The sequence below is a fragment of the Agrilus planipennis genome, unplaced genomic scaffold, assembly GCF_000699045.2.
Source record: "Agrilus planipennis isolate EAB-ADULT unplaced genomic scaffold, Apla_2.0 scaffold77, whole genome shotgun sequence".
NCBI lineage: Eukaryota > Metazoa > Arthropoda > Insecta > Coleoptera > Buprestidae > Agrilus > Agrilus planipennis.
Window position 1 is genome coordinate 162,918 of NW_020439413.1, and position 24,191 is coordinate 187,108.

General features: G+C 35.7%; 1 protein-coding gene across 4 annotated transcripts in view; it reads right to left on the reverse strand.

Annotated features, from left to right (window-relative positions):
- The window catches only part of LOC108734264 (synaptotagmin-7), a 663,520-nt gene that overhangs the window by 104,076 nt on the left and 535,253 nt on the right, over positions 1 to 24,191 (reverse strand). For all 4 annotated transcript variants that reach the window (XM_025978974.1, XM_025978973.1, XM_025978976.1 and 1 more), the window contains 2 exons: positions 18,781 to 18,792; positions 6,544 to 6,670 (listed from right to left, as the gene is read on the reverse strand). In XM_025978974.1, the coding sequence (XP_025834759.1) occupies positions 6,544 to 6,670; positions 18,781 to 18,792 (139 nt within the window). The remainder of the gene's footprint in view (positions 1 to 6,543; positions 6,671 to 18,780; positions 18,793 to 24,191) is intronic.

Below are 24,191 nucleotides of genomic sequence, written 5' to 3' on the forward strand. Positions count from 1 at the left end.
TTCGCAAATAGTTAAGGATGTAGGTTGTTCTAGTTTTAGGGAAATGCGAAGTTTAGCTCAGGATAGGAAAGAGTGGAGGTACGTGTCCAACCAGTCTTAGGACTGATGACCTTATGATGATGATGATGATGACCACTATTAGTAATTTAAAACAATGTTTTAAGTTTCATATACCTGTATATACTTATAATTACGTTAATGATAAAAATCGACGGATCGTTGACCTAGTAGGCCAGGTTTGTAGTGGTTGCTGTTGTCATCTCTTGTAGCTTAGTTGGTCAGAGCATTGGTGCGGAAAGCCAAACGTCTCGTGGTCGATTCCCGGCGGGGATGACAACAGCAACAAAAATATTTTCCTTATTAATTTGAGGAAATTTGTAGTATGCCAAAATCGAAAAGTGATTTGAAGCTGATGTTGCATATTAAATATAGTTTATAGTCCACACAATTTAAAAAAGACAACAATCAGTGTATTACGCCCCAACTGGTCTATTGGTCGATTTTAGTTCGTTTTCCTCAGAAGCAAAAATTCAACCAGCTATGGACCATACCTTAACCAACGTTAACGTTTACTTGTACTTGTTAGAGGACGGTCTTTTTATAATTAGTGAGATATTGGAAAGTTATTTTTGAGATAATCCTTGTCAATAAGCACCTAAAATCAGAGCTTAAACAATTTTGCTTTTAATTAAGTTCATGGAGGGATTTAAAGTCGCCTTGCGGCTACTTGATAGATTTATACGCCTGCACGTGTGGCTTTGCGAGGCGATGCTAAGGTCACGTTGAGATTTTCATTTGTTCGATCATTGCCGCGAGTAACGACCAACGTCAATTAATTCTGTCTGTGCAGCATTCGGAAAATCGGTATTTACGCGGAGGTTAAGTGTGAGTTAGTGGAGTATATTTTAGTCTGTACATTACGACCAATAAATAGCAATCATAGGTACTACTGAAGAATAATGCATTTGTTAAAGAATGTGAGATTATTAAAGCTTATAATTAAGTGAATGATAATGCATTTACCAATAACTATAGAGAATATATGGGGAAGGATGATTGACCACTTGATATGACACGATAATTTCTTCAAGACTATTTTAGGAGGAAAAATGGAAAGGAAAATAATAAAGGAATGTCTGAGACGAAGTTTTGTACAACAAATAAAGAATAATGTGCGAGTCTAAGCGTATCAAAATTAAAAAAAAAAGAGGGAATTGGCGTTGCATATTATCATCACCATCATAATGTAGATTTTAGCTTGATTTTCTTTTGAGATATCAGATAAAAACCATTAAAATGTGTATATGACAGCAATTTATGATACTTTTATGATGACAAACTAAAACACTCAGGGAAAACAGCATCTTTGAACTGTACAGAAGCATTGGCTATGTGCCGCCTATATATGTTCATTTACCCCTTAGGCAAATGCTGGGGCGGTAGTATTCCATAGGTATATTTTATTCTCTTCTGTCTTCATTTCGTCCGTCTCATCTTTCTCACCCGAACCATCACCCACTCATTCCCACGATTCCTGAAAGGAGGCTGAAGAGAGTCTTCCGCCTTATCTTCCGGCGTAGTTCGGAGGGATTGTACGCCCACGAACATTACTGGCTGGTGGGGATTAAACACCCGAAAGTGTTAGTTTTATAGTCACGGTAACTTTTGAAACTGTCAAAACGCGTTGCGGCCTTTTACGTCCACAAGTTTGTATGTTAGAAGTAATGTTCTTTACCCTCGAGTCTCTCAGATGCCCCATATGTTAGAGTAGAAAAAATAGTATCAGGAGTTGCAGGTATATGGAATGTAATATTTTAAGTATTATATGGAATTCAATAATTTGAAGCATGGAAAGACAATTTGTAGCAACTGTGCTCAAAAATAATGATAATTCACTGAATTGAATTTTATTGTTTTGAGTTTTCTGTTAATTTTCTTATTCCGGTTCAATTGTGCTTTTACTTAAGTATAAATATTTCGAAGTAATACTATTTATGCATACAATGATACGAAAATCTGACGAGTGTAACAGAAGTTCAAAATCTACATGAACATTTAAAATAATTTTAATTCTTCATACTATTACTTTCACGAACAATTTCAAATCCTTTTGGAAAATTAGTAACCACACTCTCAACAACAAACAAGCAGTAAACGCCATCTGTGAAAGATTGCTCATTAACGTTTAACAAGGTTATTCATATATTCCATGACGCAGCTCTCATTACGTGTATTACAGGATTAAGTTGAACAAGTTCTTAATCAGCATTTTGTCGAAACCGCTAGAATGAGGAAACATTTACTACTTACTTGTCGCTGTTTATTAATTTCGTTAATTACTAAAAACATCCAATTGGTATTTCTGGATGTGCCTGCGAAGTTGTAATATGAACACGAAAATTCGAAATCTAGATTTAGGTCGGGGGATTTCGACAAAATACTAAGTACTTGTTCCAGTCTCGTATTGATAAGCCGACTTTATTACAAGTGTGCGAAACACATATCCGGGGCGAACAGGTTTTGTGGTAACTGAGGTGAGGCTTTGGCTTAAATTAGTTAACAACATATTGCTTCACCTTTCGTTTTGAATGTGATTTTAAAATTGTCATTAAAGGTATTATTGTTTTCATATGTTCTCCATATTTATGAAGAGTGAGTATTTGGGAGAATACAGCAAATTTGGGGATTATTGGGCAATAATTATTCGAGGCAGCTTTTGGACCAAATTTAACAGTCTTAGGAAAACTTTTGCTGCCATAAGCTTAAGTTTCAAATCTAATTAATTTCAAATCGTTTTCTAGCAAACGTCATGTATATACCTTAATTCATAAAGATAAGATAAACTGCCTAGATGTTGACTTCATTGACTAATTGCTAAGCAATGATCATTCGGGGCTGCTTGTGGTCCAAATTCAACAATTTCAGGAAAACTTTTGCTGCCACAAGTTTCAGTTTCAAATCTAATTAATTTCAAGTCGTTGTGTAGCAAACAACGTACATAAGAGGTCTGTTCAAAAAATATCGCGAATTTTGTGTTTTTTTAAAGATTATTTATTCATGAATATCTATTTTATCCCCTTCAAAGTAATCTCCACCAGATATTATAAACTTGTGCAAACTTTTTTTTCCAATTCTCGAAGCACTTCAGAAAATCATTTTTTGTGATCTTGTTTAGCTTCTCCTTCGATGCCTTCTTTATCTCCTCATTCATAGCGTAGCGTCGTCCTTTTATGTGCCTCTTTAGTTTCGGCAACAAGAAACACTCAGAGGGGGGGCAGATTTGGGGAATACGGTGGCTGCTGCATCATTTTTTCTTCCACCTTGTGGCAACAACTCATTATGCACCACGCTCCTGCAATCGAAGAAAACTGTAAGCAAAACTTTCACATTCGACTTAACTTGGCGCGCTTTTTACTGTCTTGACTTGTGCGGTAGCTTCTATGGAGATGAATGAGCTTTGGTTTCCACGTTATAACCATAAACCCATGATTCGTTAGCACCTCTGGAGCAAATTTGGGTCGTCGCGGAAAGAATCCAACAACTCCTTCTTGGTCGAAATTGAACAATTTTGGTACGAATTTCGCGGCGACCCGTCTCATGCCCGAGTCATGAGCCAATCGGTATGTTTAGGTTCTCAGCAACTTCTCTAATGGTGATTTGAACATTGGCCAATACTATTTTTTTCACTTCATCAATGTTTTCGTCTGTTGTTGAGGTGTTCGGGCGTCCAGCACGTCTCGGACCTCTGAGAACATTGTGTACCACTGATAAATGTTGTTTCGGTCCAAGGTAGCTTTACCATATGTCACAGTCAACATTCGGAATGAGTCCGCGCACTTAATTCTGTTTTTCACACAAAATTTGATACAGATTCTTTGATCCATTTTTTGAAACAGGCAAAAAACGAAGACGAGTCAAAACACGTGCAATCAAAGCAGCTGTCAATAATTAACTGATAATTCAACATGGCCGAACTTGTCGGTATAAGTGAGAGAGATGAATACCAACATAACGCTAGAAAAAAAAATCAAAAATCGAATATACGTAACCCGCGGATATTCAGAATCGCGATACCTTTTGAATAGACCTCGTATACCTGAAGTGATAAATGACAAACTGTATAGTAGTTGATTTCATGATGCCGTTACGGAACAATGATAATTCGACGCTGCTTTCGGTCCAAATTTAACAATCTTAGGACAACTTTTCGTACCACTAAGTTTCAATTTCATATCTAATAGATTTCACGTATTTTTTTAGCAAGCCTCGCGTATATATATACATTTTAATTCATTAAATATATATATAACAAATCACACGAATAAAATTATTTATGCTATAGTATTTGTTATTCGACGTAGAACAGAATGGTACAAAATGTACAGTTTTAGGTAAATTGTAATAAATAATTGCTTGTGCCTGATGTTATCAGGGCATAATATATATGTACGCAACTGCGTGGAAATGTAAATTAATAGAAGGCACTTTATCAAAGTAGAAATTAATGTGTCCGTTTGTGAAATTAATACAAACACGAGTTTCGGCAATATTATAAATGCTTTGACATATATATATACATATTAACAGAAACTGTAGTTATGATTTTGATTAATTCATTCTTGTGTACTGAATCATAATGCTGAATGTGGAAATTATGCTACAATTTTCGAAAATTGATTGAACGCTAAATATTTGACTATTTTTCAAGTTTTTATTAATCAGTCATATGAAACCGAAAGATGAAAAAGCTTCAGATAAAAGCTGGCAACACATCCAGATAGCTGTCGTTGTTGCTCAGTGTTTTCCAAAAAAAAAAAAATCCTACAGCTTACCGATCTAGAGTCAAAAGAAAACAGACTGAATTAAGACTGATTCCCACTATCCGTTTAGACGACGTCAGCGGTATTTTTGTGTCGTATTTACCTTATGCAATATCTGACTATCAATCTTTCGGGAAGTTTTGAACTGTTAGAACGTTTTCGTCGTAATGTTTAAATATTTTTCGCTTACTGGTTTTACAGTTGTTGCTTTTTAACGTAAAGTCGAAGATGAGGAGACGAAGAAGAAAAAGAAAAGCAGAGAAATAAAAAAAGTATCTACGCAAAACTTTGTTTGATATATATAAAAGTTGAAGAGGAATTTTGCTCGTTGTATAGTAAAATTTCATCAATTCTTACAATATCTGAATATCAATTTAATGATTTGCTGACAAAGCTACATTTAGGGAAGCAATAACTCCGACAGAAGAATAAATTTGTACTAAAAAATTTAATTTTATATTACATTCTTTCCTGCAATATAGGTCACCGTCAGATTTCGGATAGCTGACATTACGGATAGTGTGAATACATGATACTTATTAAGACCAAATAGTATCTTGACATATATATGAAGGGGGCTGCCTACCGTCGTTTAGATGATGGTATGAATCAAGCTTTTAACAGTAGCCCTTTCCTGCATAACGTACCGTATGCCAAAACCGTCTCGCCAAGTGCATCAAAGAACTCCACAAACACTAAAACAACGACCTACATTCTGAGAAGATCTGATTTAGTGACAGTACATCAATCGAAATATTTTTACAGTTATTGGATAAGGTCCATACTCTGCTATCATTCTTCACGTTTTGGACAACAGGCAATATCAACAACATGCAACTGAAAAGGGTCCCATGATCCAATAACGGCTCAAGGGGAGACCTTTAAATGGTATTGTAGCGAGGACGAGTGTGTTTGTGTGCGATCGGGCACACGTGTGCGTGAACGGCTTATTGATTCGCCGGCTATCTGCGAGCGCCTTTCTTCATGTGCGCCGTATTTGTAAATGTGTCTCTCATACCTGCGTTCTGGGAAAGCAGTTAAACAGTTAAAAGAAAAAATAAACTATCCGGACGTTTCCAGAAGGTTCCCGAAAGTAAACAATAGAGTATTTAAAGGAAGAGACGATCGCCGAGAAGGGTATAAATAAATTGACCGTTGCAGAAGTGAATCCAGAAATAAATTGACAGTGATAGCAGTGAAATAAATAGAGCAGTGAATAGTGATATATCAACAGTAGTGTAAATAAATAGAATAATTCATAACTTAAGTTCAGTAATAATTTAATAGTATTTTTAAGTTCTCTCATAATTAGTGTAAATAAATAATTTTTTGTCGTTATCAGTCTTAAAAGTTAATAAGTGCTAAACCCACGAACATTACAGTATCTACAGAGCAAATTCAACACGGCCCAGCAGAGAGATGAGTATAATCTAATGTGACCATTTTACGCTGGAGTACCTACTTTAAATATATTGTCGTACGCCTAAGAGTGTTGGACGTTATTTATTATTGTTACCACTCACTGCTACTTTCGTCGCATTACCGGTAAAATTTCGTTCTTGATCCGAATGAGAAAAATTAAACTAAACGAATTTTAACAGCGTGCCAGAAAAATGAATGCCTTCGCAGGCCGCGAAACCCTAAGACGATAGGTATTAGTAACTTTTCTATTCATTAGTTTTTATTTGCCGTGGTGATAATAATTTACAGAAATGCGACTTACCGAAGGGTGATCTCCCTTGGCATTTTGTGATGCTTTGCCTGGAGCTGTTGGGGTGCGAGCTTCAGAGGGCACAAGAGCCCCAGCACTGCTTGTAGCCGGAGATTTAGCTTGAGGACTTCCAGTTGTCCTGGAAAAGAGTAATGAATAATATTAATCACGCAATTATGTTTTCAGTTTTGATTGCATTGTTTACTCAATTTTTATTTTGGTAAGATAGAAACCTTAAGAACTTATGCTAAAGCTCTTCGAGTTCCTGTATTGCCTGTTGTGAATATGCGAAATAAGAAGATTCGTTTTATGCAAGTAGATCAATGTATTTACATTTGTAAAGTCTTTACAGTTTCACTTCTAAACCCCGAAGTACATCTAAGCTGTAGATAAAACACAGCTGGTGTGTTTATCAAAGTCAAAAGAGAATATCATACGTAGATCACATGTTTGATAAACTCTTAAAATTTTGTTAACACCAAATTTATATTCAAAATCAATGGTATATCTAGTGCGAGAAAACATTTATCTTTATTCGGTAAGAGATCATTTTCAGTGCCATACATCAATATCAACAGTGAATCAATATCATCCTGTAATAACATTCACTTACACTTTGAACAATCATAAGGAGTTAAACATCATCAGCAAATAATAACAAGTTGACTAAACGAATACAATCCCGCAGGTGATTAATGTAAAGCAAAAATAACAAAGGGACCAAATACGAACCCTGAGGGACGCAAGGGCCAACCGTCACGGGTGCGGACAGACTGGAGCCTAATTTCAGTAGTTGTTAATTTCCCGAAAGATATGAATTAATCCATTGTAATAAATAGCCACCTAAGTCAATTCGGCGCATTAACTTGGCATAGTTTATTGAATCAAAAACTTCTTTAAGGTCAACATACACCGAGTCAACCTGGGAGTACCCGTTGAACACTTCAGCTATCGTATTACTGTATAATATAAAATTTGTGATGGTTGACATGCCCCATCTAAAGCCCTCTTGCTCGTTCATAATTAAATGACCCAACTGAGAAGTAACCCTTTAGGCAACTATTTTATCGAAGATTTTTGCTATTACACCAAGGACAGAGATTGACCTATAATTTGTGTACATGTATTATTGCCTTTTTTTAATATTGAAGTAACATAAGACAGCTTCCATTTCTTAGGCATGTGCGTAGCCTTTCAATTACAATTTCGTGAACAAGAGCGCCAAAGGCATGGACACAACAACAACGTAACCCTTAATGAAAGATCCTGAACAAATGTCGGGATCCTGACTAGAATCTGTTTTTAGGCCAGCAATGATGTTGTGTACATCTACTTCCATTATTGACAAGATTTATAACCAGGTATCTGTTTGGTGGATTTCATTATGTGAGCCACACAGCTCACAGCTTTTGTAAACCGAGCTAATGTTGACCACTTAACTGGACGTTACTAATGTAATCATTATGACATACACCTGATAAGCAAACTCACTGAGATCGGTGTCTTTTAAACTCAACCTGGTCGCAGAAGCTTATCAGGTGCTGGGTAGCACTGAATATAGATGATAGGAACGTCAGTAAACAGCTGATCCAGTGTGTAGCCCTTAATTGGATGGGCAGGAGACAGCTGATTCATATCGAGATACATTATCTGGCAGCCCTCCACAATTGCACACCCACGGAACAGGACATCATTGTCAGTAAATATTGGCATAGGATCAAGGTCTTCATTCCAGGAGGTGTTTGGTAGATTATAAATTACCCAAAATAATATGATTCGGTTTTCATATTGATCATAGACTGCTTTGGTACTGTCAAGGATACCGATTTCCGTGGAGGCAGATACACAGCACCAAATGATGTGTACTGAGTACTGCACTGAGTAACAGCAGTCTAGAAAACAGCTGATCAATTTCCACACTACAATTAATGAACCTACTTACTATCCAACAGGTTTCTCACAGCAATAATAACGTCTCCTCCACTGACAGTGAAACCATCGAGATGTCTGTCCTTTCTGAAGAAGGTGTAGTTTTGTAAGCCAAGCTCAGAAATTAGAATAGCAGAATGCAGATGAGTTTTAATTAACACTGTGGCTGTGGGTGCAGGTACTAAAAGTTTTTCTTAGAGTAGGCAGCTTCGTACGTAAACCTTTAACATTTTGGTAATTAATCGAAAAATTATTGGAGAAGACTAGGTACTAGTGTTTTGAAGTTTGTTTGGGTTTGGGAGTTTTAAATCCAGTAGTAATAATTTGTGAGTGTGGTGTAGGAACTCTTCTTTCTTCTCATTGTTGAATTTCTTAGGGTCCTTCCTCAATGGATTGAATAAAAAGCTTTGTTTTTTTAGTCATGTCTATAGCTACCGAGATACACTCTGCGAGTTTACGCCATCCGCTAATGACAGTATTTACATCACTTCTAAAAGAAATAGTAACAATAATGGGCCTGGTGTTATGACTTGCAGCCTTATTTACTCTCTTAATATTATTTGACGTTAGCTTGGTCTTAACTTGATAGGGTATATATGGTATTTTATTGATTTCAGTAATTTTTGAATTTTGCTCTGTCGTGATCCGAGTCCTCAGATTTAGGCCTAACAGAGCCTTCGCTTATTTTGCCAATTAATTCCTGTAGATGCTTCACTGATTCGGTAATATTTTCTGTGCAGGTGAGACATCTGTAAATCAGTACAGGCTTCTTTCTTGTATGCTCTAAAATTCTTATTTTCGACTCACATTCTTCGATCGTATGAGATAAACTGTTGCAGGTGTGGCAAGAGACAAGCAAACAGCCAGCCAAAAAGTCCTTATCACGCTTAGCACAGCTAGACATAGTCAAACTATACATACGAGAAAAATATAACCTATATATTACTAAAATAATAGGTATGGAATTTTTATTAAATTATTCCTGAAATCACAACTTTCTGATGTAGTCTTTTTTTTCGTTTTCCACAAGAAGACATATAAATCATAAATAAATAAATAAAACTTTTTTGTATATTTTGACTTATGGAAAACAGAAGATTAGGTTGTTAGCTTAGGTTTAAATTACCAAAATTTCTTGTGGAATAAATCTATTTTGAATAATTAGCTTTGGTTTACTACAATTTGATTCTTTTTTATTCGTCTGGTCATTTTTTTTAATACTATATGAAACACTTTCAAATTCAATAGCGGTTAACATTAAATATTGCTAAGCTACGGAATAAAAATTAATAATAAATTTTCACATTAACATTTTTTTACTTTAAATGATCAATTTCCACCACTTCGCATTTGATGTATTATACTTCCTTACGTTATAACGTTCTCTGTTATTGAAGAGAATATAGTGCTGACACGCATGCGCAAAGTCCCAAAATTCAAATTTAATTTTGTGTGTTGTTGATGATTGTTATTTTTTTTTCTGGTTGCCGCTAAATTTCTGAAAGCCAAAAAATTAATAAATTACAGTCCAGTGGATTAAAATATTTTGTAAATATTGAGAGAAAGCATGAGTTTCAATTTGTAATACTTAGTTTACGCCTTGATAATGAGAATGGGCTAGTCCCATTTTACTTTTCCATCCGAATATTCTAGCTGTTATTCTATCGGCTTGTTTTCGTCGAGTGTCGTTTCAGTGTGTGTACAGCAACACTATAGCGGATGCATGTTGTTATCGTAACATCCAATACCCTTTGTTCCTCCACTCATCCAGATATTTCCCCTAAGACGAATCAACAGTATGTCTACAGACTTTGATTAAAAACACATTCGGACAAGTACAAGTATGACTCCCTCCTGCTCTAGGGGTTCCATTTCCTTGGAAAGGGTGTTACAAAGAACCAGGTGTGGGTGAATTTATTTTATTTTATAAATAATTTATTACAGACGTAAGCTCGCGCGTTAGAGTTAATTAAGACAGAATTAAGAGTAGATTCGGAATATTCTTTTCCAAAAGAACTCTAAACATTCCATGCCCAGACAAATAGGGTATTGGTTCCTAGAGGTAGTCAATTAAATGCATACTTATCTCTAACAGTTGTTCAGAAAAAATCGATTATTTTATATTTAAAATCTTATATCAATAGAAATGACTTTTAATTTCGCATGAACGGTATTTAATATGGGTCATTCCATTTGAAAAAAGTTATTCGCATTATAAGATTGACAAAAGTAGGTTTCGATATTTCCGGCTCTGATTAACATACACATTTTGTACAAAGCAAAAAAGATACAGTAATTCGTGCTAAAACGGACTGCTCAAAACACACGCTTTTAACTTTTATGCTTTAAATGCTATTTGGTCTCATTCAAATAGGTTAAATCGTGTTTTTCTTGAAAAACAGTTGAATATCTCAAAAACTACTAGATACACTGGGTCTAGAGAACTGTTCATGAAGTCGACCTAAAATTATATAAAGAAATCAAAAATGTAAAATATACAGGGTGTTGCATTCAAAATTAGGTAGCGCCCAGAAAAATGGAACACTCCGTATGACTAAAATATTTTCTGTATATGCACCATATGATTGATTCCATTGATTGATAATATGAAAGCATTTGTATTACTAAAGGTATGATAACAGAGTTATGGATGAAATCATCTTAGGTGAAATTACCCTTACTACCAGAAACATTTGCAGTGTTTTGCTCATTAAACTTTAAAATATTTTGTATTAATTATAGATACACCTTTCAATTTCGGTAAAATACCTAATTAGCAATCTATATTTGTTGTTTATTAAATATCTGTTTATTATTCTTTATTGTTAATAAAATATTTGAGCTTTTATGCCGAATTAAATTGAACATTTTAAACCGCCTTCCCTTCATCTTTTCATTTTGCATATGTGTGTATTTTATCCAATGAAATTAGTTGCAAAAATACGCCGCAGATGTATAAGTGCAAAAGCCTTTCGTAGAATTAATATTTATTCAGGGAAATTCGCTACTGAAAAAAAGCGAGGATGTGTAAAATGAAGCACCGATGAATTAATTCGGAGTTGGGAACATTAAATCCACATCGGATAATATGATGGTTGCAATTTGGCCTCGAGTTGGAGACGCTCGAGTGGCGAAAACGGAAATTGCAAATGAATGTGTGTGAAGCACGTAAGCACTATCGGCGTCATCGTTATTAAACTTGCGCGCCGTAATAAGTGGTCACTAAATCGTTTCTGCCCGTTTCCATCGGTGAATTCCGAGTCGACGAGCGAATTCAAACTTTGTCGACAGATATTACAGATTACCAACAGGAATAAAAGTGAACCAGGGAAGAGTTAAATAATTAAGGATGCACGTAGAAGTGCTATTTTAAATCTGGCAGTGTTATTAGTAAACATTTAGGAAGAGAATGCATTAGTTAATTAACTTTACCTACTACAGATAACTTCAAATTAATGAGGAAGAATTGTTGCTACTGTCATTTCCTTGCCGGGAATCGTAGCTTAGTGGTAGAGGAGAGACTAGGAGCTCAGGGTCGATTCCCAGCGGGGGAGTAACAACAGCAACAACTTTTCCTCTTAATTTGAGGTTATCCGTAGTGAGTTAGGGTAATTCAAAAAATTAGTTCCCTAATGCATTGAATTAAACCTTACAAACATTCAAAGTGTCTTATTACTAAATGCACGTAGAAGTGCTATTTTAAATCTGGCAGTGTTATTAGTAAACATTTAGGAAGAGAATGCATTAGTTAATTAACTTTACCCACTACAGGTAACCTCAAATAAATGAGGAAGAATTGTTGCTACTGTCACTTCCTTGCCGCGAATCGTAGCATAGTGGTAGAGGAGAGACTAGGAGCTCAGGGTCGATTCCCAGCGGGCGAGTAACAACAGCAACAACATTTCCTCTTAATTTGAGGTTATCCGTAGTGGGTTAAGGTAATTCAAAAAATTAGTTCACTAATGCATTGAATTAAACCTTACAAACATTCATAGTGTCTTATTACTAAATGCACGTAGAAGTGCTATTTTAAATCTGGCAGTGTTATTAGTAAACGTTTAGGAAGAGAATGCATTAGTTAATTAACTTTACCCATTACAGGTAACCTCAAATTAATGAGGAAGAATTGTTGCTACTGTCATTTCCTTGCCGGGAATCGTAGCTTAGTGGTAGAGTGGAGACTAGGAGCTCGGGGTCGATTCCAGCGGGGGAGTAACAACAGCAACAACATTTCCTCTTAATTTGAGGTTATCCGTAGTGGGTTAAGGTAATTCAAAAAATTAGTTCACTAATGCATTGAATTAAACCTTACAAACATTCATAGTGTTTTATTACTAAATGCACGTAGAAGTGCTATTTTAAATTTGACAGTGTTATTAGTAAACATTTAGGAAGAGAATGCATAAGTTAATTAAATTTATTCACTACAGATAACCTCAAATTAATGAGAAAGAATTGTTGCTACTGTCACTTCCTTGCCGCGAATCCTAGCTTAGTGGTAGAAGAGAGACCAGGAGCTCGGTGTCGATTCCCAGCGGGGGAGTAACCACAGCAACAACTTTTCCTCTTAATTTGAGGTTATCCGTAGTGGGTTAAGGTAATTTAAAAAATTAGTTCACTAATGCATTGAATTAAACCTTACAAACATTCATAGTGTCTTATTACTAAATGCACGTAGAAGTGCTATTTTAAATCTGGCAGTGTTATTAGTAAACGTTTAGGAAGAGAATGCATTAGTTAATTAACTTTACCCATTACAGGTAACCTCAAATTAATGAGGAAGAATTGTTGCTACTGTCATTTCCTTGCCGGGAATCGTAGCTTAGTGGTAGAGTGGAGACTAGGAGCTCGGGGTCGATTCCAGCGGGGGAGTAACAACAGCAACAACATTTCCTCTTAATTTGAGGTTATCCGTAGTGGGTTAAGGTAATTCAAAAAATTAGTTCACTAATGCATTGAATTAAACCTTACAAACATTCAAAGTGTCTCATTACTAATAATTACCTATTATCTTATTATTTATAAATTGGTTCGACGTTTCTGCGACTTGTTGTTCTGTCGATGTTGCTGTTGTTATCTACTCGCAGATTAGTGGTAGAGTAATATGTTGGTAACACTAGGGGATCGGGTTTAATTTCCGGTAAGGGAGGGACAGCAGCAACAGTTTTTTCTTATTATTTTGAGGTTATTAGTGGGTAAAGTTAATTCAATAAATTAACTACAAAAATATTTCTTTAACGAAAAGAAGGTTTATTTCGAATTTCTACGAACTCTTTTTGTACAATGTTATTTTCTCTTGTTTTACTCAATACAGGCTTGCAAATGACCTCGCAGAGAGCGTCGAAACGTCGTCGAATAAACAAAAATTTAAATTCACTATTTATGATTTTTTAATTGGTCATGGAAACATCCCAAAGTTTTTTCATTCCTATTGGTCAGAAAAGCCAACTTGGCTTTGATACTTTGTAATTAGTATCGAGGAACGCTTGGGTAAAAATACACTTTAAAAAGAAGTCCCTTCTACACTCGCGAACACTTAATTTAAAAATTCGAAAAGGATTGTTACACACCGTAGATAGAGGAGGTCAGAAATGAACGGAAGTCAATAAGAAATAGGCGAGATAAGTTGGTAGGACACCTTCTCAGGCATGAAGGGCTAGTTGGAGACATATTAGAAGCAGAAACAGGAGTTAAGTAGAATAGATATAGATTTAGGTTAGATTACTGTTCACAAATAGGTAAGGATATGAAACAATCTAGCGTTAGACCGAGCGGCATGGCCTAGAGGTCTAGACCATTGCTTAGCATTCGGGAGGACGTCGGTTCGATTCCGGGTCCGTCTGCCTTGGTCCAAGTTTTTCTGTGGTTTCCTTGGATCACTTAGGCAAATGCTGAGGCAGTAATATTCCACAGATAATCTCGTCCGTCTCATTTTCTCACCCGAACCACCACCCACCCATTCCCACGATTCCTGAAAGCAGGCTGAAGAGGGCCTTCCGCCCTACCTTCCGGTATAGTCCGGAGGGACTGCCCGCCCACCAGCATTACTGGCTGGTGGGAATGAAACACCCAATAGTTTTAAGTTTTTTTTCTAGCGTTAGGGAAGTGCGATGATGATGATTATAAGTATTGATGTGTTAAAATGAATAAAGTTATAACTCGCTCTTTACAGGTAAATGCTACTACATTTAATTATTCATAAAATTTAATCAAAAATAAAAAAGAATGTAAAGTAGAATGAAAATTTGAGGTAATGTACCGCCTTCAAAATAATCGATTGGGACACATATTTATGTGACTGGTACTAAGTGGAGAACCACACCATCACCTTTAAGTGCTGCTACTTATTTAAGAACTGAATAATATTGCCCGTTTAGATGCGTAGTTTGATATAACGGCTAATAGATAAAAATGTGTATCTTATCCATCATAATCAGCTTTTACCAAAGACAACAGCTATGATCCAACAAAAAGAATCATAAAATTTACATGTTTTTCACGGTAAGGTGTGGTTGCCACAAGTTTTTTTCTTGAAAGGTAATGAAAACGAAGGGGTGGAACGTGGAGGGACTGGGAGGTTAAAGTAAAAGTCGTATTGGTAATTCTGGATTCTACAACACTAAGAAGGTACATATTTGAAGTTGGAGACAAAGACGTGGAGGCGTAATTTAATTTCAAAATATTTCATGAAAGTACATTTATATATCATAAATGCCTATGTTTTTTTTATATTTAAGGTTAATTACGCATAGAAAATACTGTTTTTTTTTTGTTTGGATAGAAACCGGTAAAAACTCAGTGATAACGAAAAAGTTCATTTTCAAACATCCGTTGACAGCGTTTAATAACCTTCATGCACCTGCTACCTATTTATTATGCACTTGCTTTTACGAATTCTGATTTTACTCAAAAGAAACATCCTATTTCAATAATATTAAATTGTTCTACTATACGGAACCTATTCAATTGTAAGCCTAAATGCCAAAATTATTGGATTATATCTTTCAAAATTTTTCAAGCAACAGCAGTTAAGGTAGGTAGAACAAAAAGTTTACATTGCAAAATATACGGATAGTACAATCCATACACATGTACTGGGATCTGACGTCACGATCCAATATGGCCACGCTATTCCACAGTTAGCTACTAACATAACCAACAAGTATACTTTTTTTGATTTTTTAGCAATAAGCAATATTACTTCTTAAAATGAATTAATAAAGTTAGTTGATTTAAGTTTAAACAATTATTATAAGATACATAAAGTTTGTTTGAATGAAACTGCATTCATAATTTTAAAAACAAAGTCTGATGTATTGGTTATCCTGCTTGCATTTACTCAGTCTACTGATTGTAGCGCAGGTGTTGAAATGGAGCAGATCGATAAAATTAAAATCTCTTGTCAAAGAAGAAAATTATTGCCTACAGCTGTGTCATAAATTGAAATACCTGGTAAACAAATCGATCACAGTAAAAGTAGCAATAAGCGTAGAAAGTTGGAGTCAGAGAAAATAGTAAACAATCAAAATATGAAGCTTGTAAACCAGGATTGTAATAACTCGACAACGTAAAAGTTGACGAATACTGGGGTCAAAGTTTTATAAATAAAACTTGGAGCTCGGTAAAAATGAGAAAAGAGAAGTTTAATAAATTTAACCACTTTATACAAGGATAAACAAAGAACATTCAAACTACAAATCGTCATAACTATCGTTTTCACAAAAGGTACTGAATCAAAAACAAAAACAGCTTGATACAATCAGCAACAAACAGCAACAATAATTCTCACTTAGCTGGTGAAGATAATAATTTCTGTGCTGCCCTACAAATTAGAGTTGGCTCCTCGTCACGGTCTAGATCTCATTAACCAAAGAAGTAGTCGTTATTCGCTATTCACTCTTAATAATAACGTCGAAATAGAACAGCGCCGCTGTACACCACTCAGTAGCTAAGCATTTTTGAAGTCGCCGGTGTTCACCACCGTATCTCCGCAACTTCTGTCTCTTCTATTCTCCACCGAACGCACTTGTCGCTCTCCACTATTGTACACCCTATCATTTATTACCACCTCATAACCACATCACGTTCAAATAACCATATAAGGTAACGCGTAAAACATATAGGGCTTCTACAGGGTGATAAGCCAGATGTACCCAAAGTATGTGCTGAACGTGATACTGCTGAAAGTATTCCAGAATCAGTTCATGATGTAGGTACTGAATCGAGAAATGCATACTCAAACAAGAGCTGTCAAGTTTTGTGATTCAATTGAAAGTGATGGTGAATTATGTACTTTAACTGGGATTGAGATGTATGGTAATATTTAATGCAAAAGAAAGATTATTCTTTTCTAACCTTCATGAAGATGAAGCATAATTCATCACACCTTATAAGCTAACTTTATCGATCTGCCTCGTTTCAACATCTGCGGTACAAGACTACGGTAGACTGAGTAAGTGCGAACAGGATAACCAATAAGTCGGGCTTTATTTTTAAAATTATGAATGAAAAGTTTAATTCAACTAAAATTTATCTATCCTACAATAATTGTTAATACTTAAATTAACTAAATGTTTTATTTATATTGCTAAAATATAAAAAAATATATTTGTTGCCTGTACTAGCAATGCTAAACTGTGGCATAGCGCGGTTATATTGGATCAAACGTCACAATATCAGATCCCAATACTATGGACCTGTGTTGTATTTCTGCGAATCTAAAAAGAGAGAAAGAGAAAAAATCAAATATTCAACAGTGTTCTCCTTCTGTTTAATGATTTTTGATTGATTCGTCAGTTGCGATCACGCAGACACATTTAGGAAAGTAAAGATTTAATGATTGCTGATATCATCGAAAATAAGGAATCCATAATTAATTTTCTTTCCTGGACGACGAAATTTTCCCTATGCTATGCATGGTAAAACGTGAGTTTATGATAATTTTTCTGCAACTTCAAAACGATCGATTTTATTTTAATTAGGCTCATTTTGTAGAATATTACAACTTCTTTGACGAACTCTATACCTTTACAACGAATAAGTAATGATTGGTGAAAGAGAGAGTACGAGAATTTNCGTATTTCAAATAACTCATATGTTACGGCACTCGTATCTCGAGCTACCACTGTATTACCCAATCGACGTTTTTCGATTTTTTTTTTTGACAACTTCTAAGCTATTAGAAATTCGTCTGCCTTCGATACAGTACATTAATGAGAACTAAATTATGCAGTTCTTTCTCCACTTAACCGTCTTTCAATTTTTAGATCTTTACTGATACTAATACATTTACTGTAATATAACTGCACAGATATAACCAAAAAATTAATTTAGCACTATAGTATAGTGAATATGCATTATAGTATAATATATAAGATGCCGGTGACTAACAGCTGACTGTATACCGACATGCGCATGCGCGCTTTTCTATTCTCATAGCTTATCGCGTCGCGAGACAAAACGTTGCAAAACGTGTCGTTTCATGGCCTTAACATTTTACTCTCATCGAACCCAAAGAAGCTTCACTTCAAAAAACTTTCAAAAAAGAAACATTTTATGGACCAATGGCCTTAATAAAAATCGGTTGTCTGTAAAGTCGGTTTACTGACGATAGTTGAACGTGACAACGTCATAAGAAAATACTGATGGAATGGTTTCATTTTTCAAAAGAAAATTTTAATTTTATTTGTTTGATAGATATTTTGTATGGATATAGAGAAGGAGGTAAATGGAAATGTATTATTGTATAGCAGCTGTCCACGCGGACGCATCGCTCACTCAAGTAGGAGAGAGACAGATGTCGAACGCTGCCGAACGCGGAGGCCGATTGTGCCTCTTTGTCGCTCGTTCCGCGCTCTCGCTTGCACTTCAAGCCTTAAATGGAACGCCTCAGAGCGAGGTAACGCCGCATGAGTCATGTTTTTTCGTGCGTGCAGCCCGGCTCCATCGAAGTATAAGACGTTGTCACGTCAAAAAAATAGTACTCCAAAGCTTTCATTTCAAAAAGACGCTCTCTTAATGAATTTTTTTATAACATTACAGTTTCTACAAACGGTGGGTATTAGTAGATACGATTTGCGCCTTCTGATAGAATATAAGGTCGTCTTTACCTTCTTGTTCTGTCGCAACTTTACCCAATTTGTAGAACTATCGTATTTCGCTGCGCTAGGGATTTTTCCAACCAAGACAACGTTTCAAAAGGAAGGGAGAAAAGCCGGTTATAAAACGTGTCAACGTGGCTTGTAATTGCAACGAAATTACTTCCAGAAGATTTCACGTTAACGGATAGAAAATGAAAAAGGAAAAAGCAAATGTACTTACTCGAGTTGCGCTCTGTATTGGGTGAAAATCCATTCCAGTCGAGGAAAGACATGAAACAAAGAAAATTAGAGTTAGATATAGCCACAAATATGTATACCAACTAAAATAAAAGTCGTTAAAATATATTCCAATAAGGACTAAAGAAATACAGAATATAAAATATTTTAATGTTAAAGGGCATTTTATACTTTTCATAATTAGAGCAGTACTTAATATTTGAGTTTGACGGCCGTGTACTAGGATTGTTTCTCCTTTATATCAAAGACGAAAAGTCCGCAGCGATTATATTGGCACAGTATCGGTTCAACCTAAGCGAATAACTTTACGCCCTAAGAGTATAATCACAGCGAAGGAATTGCTACGTTCCCTGGAGTTGCTACCCATACCCGAGTAGAATTTATTTTGGGAATTCCCTAACTACAGTGGGTCCCTATTGGAGATTGTTGGGCATCTCCCACTTATGCCCAATAAATTTTGATCTCCGTATTTTAGGGAAAGCTCAAACTTTGCCCAAATTGGGCATTTCCCACCTATACCCAATAAATTTTGATCTGCGTATTTTAGGGAAATCCCAAACTTTACCCAAACTGCACTTTCGAACTACAATCTTATTGAAGAATAATTAATTATTATTTAATTTATAAATAATAGATAGTTATTTTATTTATTCTATTCTATTAATAATTATTTTTTACACTTTCATGTAACATTTGGCCATTTATTGGAAAGTATTCATTGGGACCAAATTGGGATTTCCCAAACTATATCTTAGACTCATTTTATTGTAACCCAGGAAGACATTTTCAAGAGCAAGTGAAGGTAGCGTGAGTTCGTAACCAGTATAATTACTAGTAGTTTACAAAACAGTTGGGTGATATACTTTTTTTTTTTTTTCGTTGTAATCTTACACGTTTACGTGTCAGAAGATTTGGTGAAAAATATCGGGAGTTATTTTTAATACAAAAAAACGCTCTAACGATCATAGCCTATCGGAAAATGCAGTTATTCAGTGGAAATTATACTTATATTATACTACCATATGATATACTACCCATATTACACTTAAAATAGTTTTCTTTATAGTACATGTATCATTTTAGTTTTAATATATTTATATTAAATTTTCAACACATTTAAAATTAAAGATTCATTTGGAATTTCCCTAAATTTTCCAATTAGGGCTTTCCCTACGGGGTCCCAGATGGGGAAAGCGTTACATTTCCAATAGGGAACCGGTTGAGTGTCCCATTTGGGTCCCTATTTGAATTTGGGAAAACCCAATCGGGACCCAACCGGTTCCCAAAAATAAATTCTACTCGGGTAGTAGTTGACGATTTGTCAGATTTTAAGACTTCATAGTTGTTTTCACAGTAGGGAAGCAATCTTAGACCAACCCCAAATAACAATTAATATTCAGATAACTCAAGCCGTAAAGATTTACTTTTTTATTGTATTGGAGAAGCATTTTCGGATATAAGGATATACGAGGTCTGGCTGTTAACTAACGAGTTTGCGCGCGCAAAGGGAATCCTGGAGGGGAAAGGAGGGAAACGAATTCATAGTTGGAAGCTGGAAGTGTCTTTAGGTCCAGTACGAAAACACGTTTTTGTGGCTGTAGTGAATAGTATTTTTTCTATGTGACGGAAAACACGGAATCAATGTGAAACCTCTGGTTAAATAAAAAAAAAAAATTGTTCAAAGAGGTGATGGTGAGAATTCTCTATCTCGTGCACAGGTTTTCAAATGGTATAGAAAGTCTTCTGAAGGCCGAGAGAGCATCGAAGATGACCAGCGTCCAGGTTGACCTGTGTCTGTTTTAACTCCGCAAACAGTGATCAGAATCAATGAAATTGTGCTGGGAAATCGTTCTACATATGAGCATTCGGATGATTGCTGAGACTGTAAAAAAAATTTTACATGGCGAATTGAACATGAAGAAAGTCTGTGCGAAGTTAGTCCCAAAAAATTGGATCCCCTATCAAAAGATCGTCCGTCAACAGATCTGTTCAGATCTTTTTGAGAGGTTCGATGAAGAGCCCGAATTGATCGAAAACATTGTCACTTGCGATGAAACCAGAATATTCCAATACGATGTTGAAATTAAGCAGCAATCCATTTACTGAAAACAACGAGGACGTCGAAATCAAAATTTGAAGTCATACTATACCTCGACCAATGAAAATGTAGCCGCGGAATGCGAGAAAAAGCGCGAAAGCAATTAGAGAGTGACCGATATGCTTTGCAGTACCTGCTTGGACTTTATACAGTCAGAGGAACAAATAAACTTGATTTCGATGCCGCTTGCGACATTGGTCATTTAATATTGCATTGACTCTACGCAGACTGTACACGATGATCTTTTTTTAACAACTTTAAACAGATGAGAGAATGAGATCTAATTACAACTCTTCCACTATGCCACTGCGCATACCTCTGTCGTGGCTACAGATACTTTGGCTGACCTGTAATGTTTTTTTGACATTAACGGCATCGTGGTGACTGAATCGATTCCCGAGGGTCAAAACTGTAAACCAAACTTACTATTTGAACGTTTTGACAACACTACGAGAGCGGTTAATTAAAAAACGGCCGGAGTTGTGGAAAAACAAGTCGTAGATCTTGCATCAGGACAACGCACCTACCCATAGCTCGCTGTCTATGAAGCATTATTTGGCCGTTAGAGTCTTTCTGGTGCTCGAACACGCGCCGTACTCGCCTGATTTAGCACCCTGTGACTTTTTGTTGTTTCTGAAGATTAAGTCTGCCTTAAAAGGAATCCAGTTCGAGTTGATGAAAGAGGTGAAATGAAAATCGACGCAGCTCCTAAATGCTCTTACAAAAGAAGACTTCCAGCATTGCTTTGATCAGTAGAGAAAACGAATAGAACAGTGTGTAGCGAGGGGAAGGGGTAGGTAAATTGAAGGGGAGCATTTGATTGCAGAATAATTTTTAAAATAAAACCCTTTTTCATAAGCAATCTCATTATTTAATAGCCAGACCTTGCAATGGTTCTAAATGCTATATTTTGGAGAATATACTAGGGTCAATTGAAAAGTCCCCGGCCTGACACATAGATGGCGGCACCAGAACTAAATCCATATGATTTTCAGTTAGTCCCAACCTTCAAAAGACGCGTCTATAAATTTGACGGCTGTCGGATCATTAGTTTGTGAATTATAGCATTTTTAGTGAAGCAACTTTTGTTATTGTGAAAAAAATGGATAAAAAGGAATTTCGCGTGTTGATAAAATATTGCTTTTTGAAGGGAAAAAATACAGTTGAAGCAAAAACTTGGCTTGATAACGAATTTCCGGACACTGCCCCAGGAAAATCAACCATCAAGGATTGGTATGCTAAGTTTAGACGTGGTGAAATGAGCACCGAAGACGGTGAACGCAGTGGACGCCCAAAAGAGGCTGTTACGGACGAAAACATTAAAAAAATCCACAAAATGATTTTGAATGACCGTAAATTGAAATTGAATGAAATAGCAGACACTCTACAGATATCAACGGAACGTATACATCACATCATTCACGAATATTTGGGTATGAGAAAGCTCTGTGCAAAGTGGGTGCCGCGCGAGCTCACTTTTGACCAAAAACAACGACGAGTTGATGATTCAGAGCAGTGTTTGAAGATGATCACGCGTAATAAACCCGAGTTTTTGCGTCGATATGTGACAATGGATGAAACATGGCTCCATCATTTCACTCCGAAGTCCAATCGACAGTCATCGGAGTGGACTGCACACGATGAACCCGCTCCAAAGCGTGCAAAAACGCAACAGTCGGCTGGCAAGGTTATGGCGTCTGTATTTTGGGATGCGCGTGGAATAATTTTCATTGACTACCTTGAAAAAGGAAGGACCATCAACAGCGACTATTACATAGCGTTATTGGACCGTTTGAAGGACGAAATCGCCGAGAAACGACCGCATTTGCAGAAAAAGAAAGTCCTGCTTCACCAAGACAATGCACCGTCTCACAAGTCAGTGAAAACGATGGCAAAAATTCATGAATTGGGCTTCGAATTGCTTCCGCATCCACCGTATTCTCCAGATCTGGCCCCCAGCGACTACTTCCTGTTCTCAGATCTCAAAAGAATGCTCGTTGGGAAAAAATTTTCGTCGAATGAAGAGGTGATCGCCGAAACTGAGGCCTATTTTGAAGCAAAGGACAAATCGTACTACAAAAATGGTATCGAAAAGTTGCAGGATCGCTATAATCAGTGTATCACCCTTGAAGGGAATTATGTTGAATAAAAAAAACGAATTTTGCAAAAAAAATGTGTTTTACTATTTTAGGCCGGGGACTTTTCAATTGACCTGTTACATGACTACACTGAATATCGCTGGGTGAAGTCGCTTTGAAAAAAAAAAGAAAGAAATCATCGCCAATGGTTAGTTTGAAGATTCCAAAAAGATTATTAAGGATATATATAAGTGTGAAATGTGGCCTGTGGGGCACGGCAGTAAATAAAAAGCACCGGATAGCAATGAACTTTCTGACGTTAATGGATAATTATTAATTACACATTTTCGTCAAGGTATTTTGAAATGAAATGACACACATGCATTAGGTAAGCGCTATCTGCTCATTACAGTGTTGGCACATACGTGAAAACAGAATATTGTACCAGGGCGTCGAATTATTGGACTGTAATTATCTTACATAGTTAACTAATTTTGTTTTAAAGCTATCTACAATATTACCACATGGAATAATTAACCACCCATAGAAATTATTGCAGTTTATTATGATAATAATTTTTTTTTTCAGGATTTGAAATCCAGCACACATACAAATAGGCGGGTAATTAAATTTTATAGTTTGAACATTATGAATAACTAGAGATATAATAGATATTGGAATAATGATTCGAAAAAATATTAAAAGAATTATTATTTTATAAAATATCTGGATTTTTAAAGTTATTGTACGTTTAGGAATTATCGTAGACCTTAGATTGTAGATTGTACAAAACATTAAATTATGGTACGTGTTCAATAGTTACGGTACGTCAGTCAACACTCGCTCATTATAATTCCGTGTGTCAATTTTAAGGCTCTTGGTTAGTAGTACGAGATGAGGCATTAAGTTTTTCGCGACAAGTTACAGTATACCGTACACATTAGTAACTAGTATTTTGTGATTTGTTTTTTTTTGCGATTATTTTATTTTGTATTTTTTTGTATGAGTAAGAGTACGATTGAAAATTAAAATTATAGTTCATTACAAAGTGTATGTTAAAATCAATATTTTAACTTTCTAAATGAATTATAGATCAATTAAAGTCTCTTTTTATGACTTATTTTTTTTTTGTAACCATTAATAATTATTTTTTACACTTTCATGTAACATTTGGCCATTTATTGGAAAGTATTCATTGGGACCAAATTGGGATTTCCC